Source organism: Phoenix dactylifera, chromosome 9 (genome assembly GCF_051530095.1).
Source record: "Phoenix dactylifera cultivar Ajwa chromosome 9, Ajwa_hap1_PhDact_Kaust_v1.1, whole genome shotgun sequence".
Classification (NCBI taxonomy): Eukaryota; Viridiplantae; Streptophyta; class Magnoliopsida; order Arecales; family Arecaceae; genus Phoenix; species Phoenix dactylifera.
In genome coordinates, this window is record NC_143198.1 from 24,935,611 (window position 1) to 24,946,904 (window position 11,294).

Below are 11,294 nucleotides of genomic sequence, written 5' to 3' on the forward strand. Positions count from 1 at the left end.
AAAATGTGCCTCATCTATGGTAGGAGTGTGCGGAAAATCCATCAAACCATAAATCCGATCCGAGCTGATCTTTTTAGATCAATTTATATAATTATTTTTTTTAAAAATAGTTGGTTTAGTTTTTTAAAAAATTAAATTAAAAAAGTTTAGCTTAGTTTCGATTTGAGGTTTTAAAAAATTTATTCAAACCGGCTGATTCGATTTATATATATCTATATATATATATACCGAACTAAATCAGAATCATAGCGCTATATGATGAGGTCAAGTAGAGAACTGGACTATTCATACTCCGACAAATGGCTATTTTGATGGTAAAAAGTGAGTGTATTAAGTGAGTTTTATATACAAAGAAGCGAGACTCTCTCTAACCCTTTTTCCGTTCTCTTCCTTCCTCATTCCTCCTCTTTCTCCGCCTCCACCCTTCCAACGGTCAAGTCTCACTCTCCCCTCCGTTCATGGGTCCATCACCATCTCTCCTGCGCGTTGCTCTTCCAACAATATTGATGATTTTTGATTTGTATAATAATTATGCCAGATCATGATCCGAGATTATGCAGGTTGAGTTATTTGTTTAATAAAAAAAATCTGAAACTTGGATTTAAATTTTCGATCCATTTAATGTGTCGTATTCGGGTTGGTAGACACTTAACCTTATCAGTACATGATTCGCCTCATATTCGATCCGACCCAACTCAATTGCCAGGGCTGGACTCTGAATCCTTCCGTGGAATTGCATTGACCTACTCGTAATTTTAGAAGTTTAGCTTCTTATACAAAATTAATTTCAGACATCACAACTCTTTCAAATGCAAACAACCACTATTGCGACCCATGGCAGCTCCATTCTTGGATTCAACTCCTAGATTCCATGCGGCAGTGAGGGATTGGTATTTGGTGGAGGACGTAGGGGGTAGGTGGCTATTGGTAGAGGTCAACATCGCGGTAGCATCGGTAGACCGCCAAATTAATAACAAAACATAAAAATTTCATAACATTAAAAAATAAAAAAAATTATTTTAGTAATTTATATAGAAAAGGAGCTTTAGCCGCTTTTTCTAACCAGTATCGAGAGGATGCATTTGAAGAAATCCATGGCTGGTGTTCGTGGATGCATCAACAACCAACCGTCTCTTTTTCGCAGCTTCTGGTCTTTGTCTATTCACGGACAAAAGCCCTCGCTGTCACCAGTCATCGTCCCCCATTTAGAAGGGAAAGGGCTTGCGAAGAGGAAAACGTGGGGGAATAATACTCATATTTTTTACAAGAAAGGAAACAAGAAACAGCGGCGCAAGGAGAAGGCCATCAGAGGCGATGATGCTCCTCCTCCACCCCGCCGACGCGCGCTCCGCCCTGGCGGCGGCGGCGGCGGCCACGGCCTCCTATCACGTCTCGATCCCGCCATGGGGCGGCGGGAGGAGAGGCGGGCGAGCGGCGTATCGCCCCGTCTCGGCCCGTGCGGATCCCTCTCCGAGTCCGCTCTCCGTCTCGCTGGAGGCCGCATCCGCCGCCGCCGTGAAGGAGGGCAAGAAGCCCGCCGTCTGCACCGCCGACGAGCTGCACTACGTGCCGGTCCCGGGCACCGAGTGGAGGCTCGCCCTCTGGCGTTATACCCCCTCCCCGGAGGTCCCTCCTCTCCCGATCCCTTTGCCCTCTCTCTCTGTCTCTCTTTTTCTCTTTTCTTGATATAGATTGATGGGGATTTTCAGGCGCCGTCGAGGAAACATCCCTTGATGCTTTTGTCGGGGGTGGGGACGAACGCGATTGGGTTTGATCTCTCTCCTGGGGTGAGTTTTTCATTTATTGATGATTTTTAGTAATTTTGGAAGATCTTTTGGGTGAAAAATTCCGTTTGTCTGGTTAATTACTTATTTTAACAGCTTTTTGGCCGCTCTGCCAAGACATGAACTACTTATATAATTGATCAAACCATACTTGTTTGAGCTGTCGCAGATTCTTGCTTTTCCCATAGTTTGCATTCTTTCTTGTTGTCATGCGTTCATTTCATAAATAAGCTACAAATATGTCCTGGAAATTCTATGGTGCATGGGGTTCCCCTGCCGTAGTTGTGGTAAAACACATCAATAACGGGCCGAGACATCAAGCCATACGCTATTATTAACACTTCTACAATTTGTTGCTTATTAGAGTTCATAGAATGTCTTTGTCTAAATTTACAATACTTTTTCTTTATTCTCAGATTCTTAGAAACCAGTCGGGGTACTGTTAGTTGTGTACCTCCACATTTTATCTTGAGGTTATGCCACCTATAGGGATATCCTTGGCCAGGCTTTCGTAAACCCATCCACTTCACTGGGCTTAGCTTCAGGCCTTGCTCATTCCCTGGGCGAAGTTCCTGGCCCACCCTATGAGCATGTAATCTATTTGATGATTTGTTTAAGCATGTAATACGAAATAAAATAATGATCTTCATGTAACTTTATTCCTATAGAAGTAGTTCTCCATTTTTGTTAGAGCAGTTGGTTTATTCATATTGAAATCTCTGGTCCAGCCATTTCCCTATGGACTGTTTATGATATACTGTGAAGGTCTGATAGGCATAACATATCAAGCCTTCTTAATTGATTTGTTTGGCTAGAACTTAGTAGCAAAATTTCTAGCTAGGGTGCCATACCTGTTTTGAAATATTTTGAGGAACTTGTTCCTGCACATGCTTCCTAAGCCCTTCCTATTCTAAACTTCTTTCTGAGCGATTCACTTATTCACACCTGCACTCGCACCTCATACTTGAATATACTCCTGCTTCAGGTAACTAAGGGCTATAATGCAAGCCCAAAAGTGATTTGTTCCCACATTCCTGTACCCTCCTATGTAGGCTGGGCCAAGGCACCTGTTGGACCAGGTTGACTGCTGTGCAGTCCTGATGGCGTTATTTGCTGATTCTTTGTAGATATAAGTGTTTGTAAAACTTATGGTTGTTTTTCATCTCAGCATATAAGTTACAAACTAGATTTACCTGCAATCTACTATGTTGCCTTTGTTGTCTCCATTTCAAGTTCTAATCATTGTAAATGCTTGATAATTATTAACATAATTCTTTTAATATGATGGTGGTAGTGATCTCGAACTGTTTGATGAGGGTTCAAAGATCAGCATGCCCTTTCCATCAATTCTGCTTTATATTTTCTTGTTTTTATTTGCATCTCTCTGAACCTCAAACTCAACATGTAACTAAATTTTCTGCCATAAAATCATAAAAACTTCTTTCTTTATCCTTGTGATCATGGAGAGTTGTTGTAATATCATTATCATTTAATCTATCCATTTTCTGCTTTTTGCTGATGCATAAAAACTGTACTCAGGTTTCATTTGCTCGTCACATGTCTAGCCAAGGATTTGATACATGGATTGTGGAAGTTAGAGGTGCTGGGTTAAGTACACGTGTAACTGAATCCAAGGCAATTGATCAGTCCTCCAGTAAACCTGTTATATGTAATCCAAATTTTGTTAACAAGTACAACTCAAATGTTGATACGCCTGTAGAGGAATATTCAATTGTCAAAACTGGTCTAATGCCAGATTCTGAACTCTCCATGAAAAATGGAAACAAGACAGATTTAGTTCCTTGGGATGAATCACAATTAGTAACAAGTCTAACAGCTACTTTGATGCATTTGGCTGAAAGGCTTTCGGGTTATCTAAATGAAGGTCAATTAAGGGTTGTCTCCGCTAAATTCTTTGATCGGATTTCAAAACTTCTGGAAGATGCTCGATTATCTGAACGGTTTAATGAGATCACAGACAAAATTTCAGGTTTGTTAGAAGCAAGGCAAAATTCTTCTGTTGCTGGCCAAATCAGAGATCTAAGTCAACGACTTGTAAATATTATTGAGGAAGGTCAACGATCTGTTTCACCGCAACTGTTTGACTTGCAAGAGCGCCTTTCAGCAACCATTGAAGATTTCCAGAAACAGCTGGATCTGATTGTTACATATGATTGGGACTTTGATCACTACCTGGAAGAGGATGTTCCTGCTGCGGTGAGGTGACATGTCCCCTTGCTATAATTGACTTAATTATGAGAATTTCTGTTGAGTGTTCTAGATCAATGTTTTCTTCCACTTTAGCTTTTGTGTTACATGATCATAGTACCTTTATTCTAGTTTATAACTGACCCTGCACTGGTATATCTGAGGAATTACACCAATCTTCATTTTGATCTCTGCAGATGGAATATATAAAGCTTCAGAGCAATGCAAAGGATGGAAAATTGCTTGCAATTGGTCACTCCATGGGGGGAATATTGTTGTATGCAATGCTGTCAAAATATGGTAGCTTTCCTTGCTTTTCTGCCTACTGATGGCGTGAGTTTTGTAGCATAGTTTTTGTATTTTGAATAGCTTCTTGCCTGTTTATTCTCACTTCATCTCTATTGGCATATAAATTCTCATAATTATCTCATGCTTTTTGAACATGCAATATATGCTTGGAGGTAGATGTGTCTGCTTCAAACATGCACATAAACGCTTATTTATATCATTCATTCAATATCTAGCCTTTTGTTTTTCTTAATGAAATAATTGTAGTGTAGTCAAGGGCAACAAATATTCAGGATTTATATTTGGTTTTGGTATGGCTCAGTAGCTTTGAAACATAATTGGCTATGTTTTCCTCTTGCTATAATGATAAAACAACAGAGATTTTAATCCAACGAGTATGCCCAGATGAATGGATTATATTAATTACAGCATTTTTTTTCTAAATTGAAGAACATATTTTATTGAACACTGGGTTTTGCTAGGTACTTTAGATATCAACCTGTCTAGGTGTGGAAATGTATCTGTTGTCTTGAACTAGGTCACCAACTCTGTCTGGAAGTCATTATCGAAGAGTTCATGCAGAATATTCATACTTTAGTTGGTATTAATGTATTCCAGTTTCTGATGGTGCTTTTTTCGGCACTAGTAATTTCCTTTGTTCTTTGGTTAATGTTCTTGTCGCGGCAGTTCATGTTATCTGGTTTCTGACATACATTAGCTCACCTTTTAGTATTCCATGTGTGTATAACTTTGTATATATTCTGATTTCAAACACTATTCTTGTTTAATCTGAAAGGAGATGAATGAATAGTTCCTACCATATTAGGTGTTTTAGTCTTTTTAATACAGTTAAAGTTTAAGTAATCACTGGATGGAATGTATTGAGCCCATTCTGCTGTTATATTTCTAGTAAGAAAGTATAAGCTTGTATTTTAATGTAAATCAGATTATTCTATGAGTGACCTAACCACTTTAACCAATAATAATTAAATTTTAGTTTTACTAAATTTCAGTCACATTGGACATTTTACCATGATCTGGACCCATACTTCCCAGTTAATTTCTTGTTTTTGTTGCTTCTAGCATGTACCATAAGACTCCAATCTGGATCATGTGTTCTTTATTACATTTCTTGTGACATTGAGAAATTCAACTTGATCTATGAGTGCGACCAATATAAAATATGTCCCCATCAAATTTTTTCTTATTATTATCACTGTTTTGGGAGTTTAGATTTATCTGAGGATCAGTGAATCTTCAAGAAGTTATTGGTACTTTATTTAGTCTCATTTTCTTTCTGTCTTTTTAATTTCTTAGGTTTTGAAGGAGTACAATCTGGATTGGGAGCAGTTGTTACATTAGCATCATCTGTTGACTATACATCATCTAGATCTTCACTCAAGTTGTTATTGCCTCTTGTAAGTGGAAGAAGCACTGTTTAATTGAAAAAGCTTGTCGATTTTTTGTTTTTGATATTGTGAGAGAATGATTGAGAAACTAATCTTAATTGGTTTTTTTTTCTATAGGCTGATCCTGCACAGGCTCTAAATGTTCCTGTCGTCCCATTAGGAGCATTACTTGCAGCTGCTTATCCTTTATCATGTCGTCCACCATATGTTTTGTCATGGCTCAATCCTCAAATTTCAGCACAGGACATGATGCATCCTGAATTGTTTGCAAAGCTTGTCTTAAATAACTTTTGTAAGTGGGAACTTGCTATGCCCTTTGCCTTCAACCTAAAATTATATCCTTTGATAGTTTTAGTTAATCTAAAGTTGGAAACCAAGTCAACTGGTTAGCTCCACCTTAAATGTTTCAATGATGTGCAAATACGCTGATTATTTGAGATTTTCATATATTTGGATCCATTTTTTTGCCTCCTAGTGGAAAATTTTCTCTTAGATGTGTGTGTGTGTGTATGAAGGTTTTTTCTTTTGAATTTTGTTTGTTTTTTAGGGAGAAGTTTTATTGTGTACTTATATGTGCTTCTGACTGCTCCATTTTGGAGAGGCCCCTTGAATTTTGGAAGGCTTTACTTTTATTGCCAAAACCATTCTCTATTTTTGATTGGTTAATATTTCTAAACTTGTTTGCTACCTATGCATCATTTTGATGAATGATAACTTTCTCAAAAGATGAAAAAAAAGAAAAAAAAAGATGATAACCATCCAATTTTTAACATTTTGTGTTAATCCATATTTTAGGAGCATTTTTTATTCTATGTTTACATAAGATATTAGTCAACTAGTTTTTGTCCTTTTTTTTTCTTGTTCCTAGTTGTCTAGAGAGTGAAGAAATCCCCCTAGTTAAGTAGACTCAACTCAACTCAACTAAGCCTTGTTCTCAAACTAGCTGGGGTTGCTACATGAAGCCTTTTCTTCCATTCTACTCTTTTTAAGGCCACTCTTTCTAAAAGATGTAGTAATACTAAGTTCTCCTTTACTACTTCATCCCATGTAATTTTTAGTCTACTTTTATCCCTTTTTTTCTTCTTACATATATCAAATCACACTTTTGTATTGGCGCATTCATTGGCCTAGGTTGTACATGTCCGAACTATTTAAGTTATCCTTTTCTCAATTTGTCTTCAATTGGTACTACCTCTACTTTTTGACAAATGGCTTTATTTCTTATTTTATCTTTTCTTGTGTTACCATACATCCATCTCAATATTCTTATTTTGGCCACACTTATCTTGTGTATATATTATTTTCTATTTGTCAACATTCTATACCATATAAGAATAACTGGTTGTAATTCTATCCTATTTTTTTTTTCCAATTTGGTAGGTACTACGATCATATAATATCTCAGCTGCAATTCTTCATTCTATCCACTTATGGATAACATCCTCTTCAATCTCCCTGTACGAATAATCAGACCGAAATACTGAAACGATCACTCTTAGAAACTTTCTGGTTCTCAATTTTTACTCCATCTTTATCTTTATGTTTAATTTTACTAAAACCTTCCATGCATTTTGTCTTAGTCCTATTAATGTGAAATACTTAGATTTTAATGCGCTCCTCCATAATTCCAATTTATGATTTACTCTAATCTTTGTTTCATCTGATAAGACTATATCATCTGCAAATAACATGCATCAAGGAATATTGTCCTGAATATACATACTAAGTTCATCCATGACTAGCATGAAAAAGATAAGGACTAAAAGCAGATCCTTGATGTAAACCTAATGTGATCAAAAACTTAGTACTATTACCACAGGTAGTTCTCACACTAATAACCGTTCCATTATACATATCCTTAATTACATTAAAATAACTACAATTATTCCTTTTTCTCTAACACCTACCATATGACATCTGTAGGAATCTATCATATGCTTTTTCTAAAATAATAAAACTATATAATGGTTTTGTCTTTGTTCTCTATGTTTCTTTATTAACCTCTGAAGAAAAAAAATAGCTTCCATAGTTGACCTTCCTGGAATAAAACTAAAATGGTTCTTTAATATTTTTATGTTGCATCTCAATCTATTCTCAGTCACCTTCTTCCAAAATTTCATAATATGGATTATGAGATTAACACCAGGATGATTTGAATAATTTTAATATTATCTTTGTTTTTATAAATTGGTACTATAATGCTATTCCTCCATTCATCAGATATCTTCTTGATCTTCAAAATCTTATTAAACAAGTTAGTCAACCAAATTACTTCCTTGTCATCTAAACATTTCCAAATCTTTGTAGAGATTTTGTCAGGTCCACTTTTCATAATTTCATTTTTTTCAGTCTCTGTGTATCTCAAGTATTCTAATTCTATGTGTATATTTAACATTTTTATTCTCAGTGGTGTCTGCATGACTTCTATTCAATAGGTTATCAAAATAACTTCCCTTTCTTTGATCTCATCCTCCTTAACCAAAACTTTTTGATCTTCATGTTTGATGCATATAACCTGAGTCAGGTCTCTTATTTTTGTCTCTTATTCTTGATACCATGCAAATGAAAAACAGACATGCTGTCTGAGGGAACCTTAAAATATATAGAAAGTTTAAAACTGTTTTAGCTTCTGAGCATTGAGAACTTCTATGCAAGGACTGCAGTGACCAATTTTGCTGTCTCCAGAAATCTAAGTTCAAGATCATGCATTCATAAAACTACCGCATTCCATTCATGCTATCTATTTCATTCTTTATTTCTGAAACTCTTAAACATTATTGTTCTATTTTTTTGACAAAGTTCAATGTATCTGATAATGAGACATTTTATTTTTTTGTGCTTGGAATGAATCACAATTTGCAGGTACTGTACCTGCCAAGGTTCTCCTACAGCTGACGACTGCTTTCCGTGATGGAGGGCTATGTAACAGAACTGGCACTTTTTTTTACAAGGATCATCTGCATAAATGCAATGTTCCCGTCCTGGCATTGGCAGGAGACCAGGATTTGATTTGCCCTCCTGAAGCTGTGAATGGTAAACCCAAAGAACTTACAGAATAGTTGTTATACTCAACTGGCATCAACTAAACTTTTCCATTGATGAGCAGAAACTGTCAAACTCATCCCTCAGCATATGGTCACATGCAAAATATTTGGAAAAACAGATGGCCCACATTATGCTCACTATGATTTGGTGGGCGGGCGGCTGGTACGCTGCTAGTCCATCACTACATTACAAATAGGTGATGCATTTGAAAGTTTGCTCATGCCTTGTCTTATTTTGGTTTCCTGATGCAGGCAATTGATGAAGTCTATCCCTGCATTATAGAGTTTCTTTCTCAGCATGACAAGCTATCGTTGTCTTGAGATTTGCGTGGAACTCAGAGACCGCAATTCCTGCGTTGATCCAATCGGGTGCCCTTTCATATTTTTTGACACATTTAGGGTTTCTCATCATTGGAGGATTGGGATAAAGGTTGGTGATTCTGATACCTTGACCTATGTATCAGACTGACATCCTTGAATGGGTAACACTAGTGGTAAAGAACATTAATTCTCTAGGTGCCCGCATATTATGACATACGTTTCATATGTCCTGGAAATTTGTTGGTCACAGACCGCCCAGTAAATTGTTTCTATTGCTTCTGTAGATGTCTTGTATATGGTTACAAAAAAAAAAGTATGGAAACAGGACTGCAATAATGCGGTTGGAGTCCATGTCTTGCATAAAGAAGACAATCCATGCAATGGTTTATCTTTTCTCTTTTTTATTTCCTCTATTTTGAGGTCTTGGTGGTGTTTTATGCTACAGGGGTGCTGCAAGGTTTTGCTTGCTGCTGCTTGATGGTAGGTTGCTAGGTTGTTTGGTCATGTGCAGTTGACATGAATGCTTCAGTCTGGAGGCAGTTCTTAATTGCAAATAGCTGGGCCTAGTAACCAACGTTTTCAGGACCTAAATGTCTAACGTGGCCCTAGAATCCTTTCTAACCAAGTAAACAGTAGTCTGCTGTGATCAATGTAGTTTTTTGTGGTTTGGTTGGCCAGTTTGGATCTTCATTCTCCGGTAGCTTGGTTCATGGGGTTTAGACCTGTTGGTAATTAGACCTGTTGCTCAGACACTCTTAACCATTATTTTTATATAATAGATTGGCAAAAAGAAAGTCGCTGAGGTGGACGGGTAATTAGATGTGGTTTCATAATTCATTCATAATAGGCATGGTTGATGGTTGCCATTGTTTCCAGCATCAGCTTGGAGCCTAGAACGGTTTCACCTGGTTGATGGTTGGAATCAGGTACAAAGATTTCCAACTGGTAGCGTCATTCGGATGTGAACGGGCATAAACTACTGGATGAAGCTGTTTTGGTTACAGAATGGAAAATGGAAGCAGACAGAAAACGTCATTATGTAGGAATGTGAGTGCTGAGGTATTATTATTCTCGGTTTTGTTTCCTTGACAAGGTTTTTGTCCGGTTGAAATAGCTAAATTTCTTACCAAGGTAAACAGCGACATTACAAACTAGAGGGCATCAATCAAAAACTTTAATCGATCATGGAGCACAATTAACCTCTGTATGTAGAGAGCTGCTCAGGTAGGGCCATCCTTTAATAAATGCATGCCCTTGAACCGTAGTCATAACTAAATTTCATAATATGCAGCAAAAGTTGCAGACTTTGAATATGAAAACCTCCATCACACTAGGCCTCCATAATGCTGAAGCCTTGTGAGGCTCATAAGCTGTCCAACATTCATAGCTTGGACAACAGCTTCTTTAACAACCAAAGTAATAAAAACTGGTGGAGTAATATCAGATTCAATGACTGCAGGCTGTATTAGAAAGTTTTCATAGAGCTGGATGTAATTTGTGAATTCACATCCTGACTTTGATAGGTTATCCAATACATTGTATTGATGCCTATGTATTGTTGTATGAATATCCAATATATATGATTTTCTAGTACCTGTGAACGCCATAGTTCGAACCAGCGATGATAACATAAGTTTTCCCTGTTCTATATGACAGACCAAGAACTGAAAAAACATGATTGTTATCTGCTGACTAAATTCAGAAGTTCAAGTAACTCAACCCGCAAAATGGAGGTTACAATCTTATGCTAGTGCTAATCCATTAAGGAAGGGTATTATTTTCCACTATAAGACTATCATAACAGCCATTATAACAATTATTAAATAATAAAAATTTAAAATGGTAATTTTTGAGACAAATAACGTCCATTATAGCCGTTACAACCAACATATGCTATCTCAAAATCGAACCTCGTAACGGTGCTACTTTATCACTGTGTTAATATATGCCTAATATAAGACCGGTTCGGCATATTGAATCAGTAAATTTCTCATACTATATACCAATACAAAATCGCTAACATACAATATGTCCTGCATTGAGATTAGTCATGAAAATTATCAAATACTTCCCAACCCAACCAGCTCCCAGCCTTCCCCATGTTGTACTCAAAAGACTATTTTATTATTTGAACCAATCCTACATTTGAAAGGGGTTATGTAATGATACTTCCAACTTGAACTTCACAAGTACTCTTTGGATTATTTAAGCTTAAGGATAGTAGACAACAAATATACAAT

At 36.9% G+C, this 11,294-nt stretch overlaps 1 protein-coding gene across 1 annotated transcript; it reads left to right on the plus strand.

The window, feature by feature from the left end:
- The first annotated feature begins 1,022 nt into the window (after positions 1 to 1,022).
- On the plus strand, positions 1,023 to 9,418 carry LOC103709315 (alpha/beta hydrolase family protein). Its single transcript, XM_008794607.6, has 9 exons — positions 1,023 to 1,626; positions 1,710 to 1,787; positions 3,324 to 4,001; positions 4,190 to 4,292; positions 5,598 to 5,698; positions 5,807 to 5,981; positions 8,552 to 8,722; positions 8,796 to 8,896; positions 8,986 to 9,418. Exons 1-9 carry the CDS (start codon positions 1,315 to 1,317, stop codon positions 9,052 to 9,054), a joined length of 1,788 nt encoding a protein of 595 aa, XP_008792829.1. The 5' UTR covers positions 1,023 to 1,314; the 3' UTR covers positions 9,055 to 9,418.
- The last annotated feature ends 1,876 nt before the right edge of the window (positions 9,419 to 11,294 follow it).

Coding starts and splice junctions, on each gene's coding strand:
- LOC103709315 (XM_008794607.6), top strand. CDS start 1,315: ATGATGCTCCTCCTCCACCCCGCCGACGCGCGCTCCGCCCTGGCGGCG. Junction 1,627..1,709: donor GTTATACCCCCTCCCCGGAG/GTCCCTCCTCTC, acceptor GGGGATTTTCAG/GCGCCGTCGAGGAAACATCC. Junction 4,002..4,189: donor AAGAGGATGTTCCTGCTGCG/GTGAGGTGACAT, acceptor TGATCTCTGCAG/ATGGAATATATAAAGCTTCA.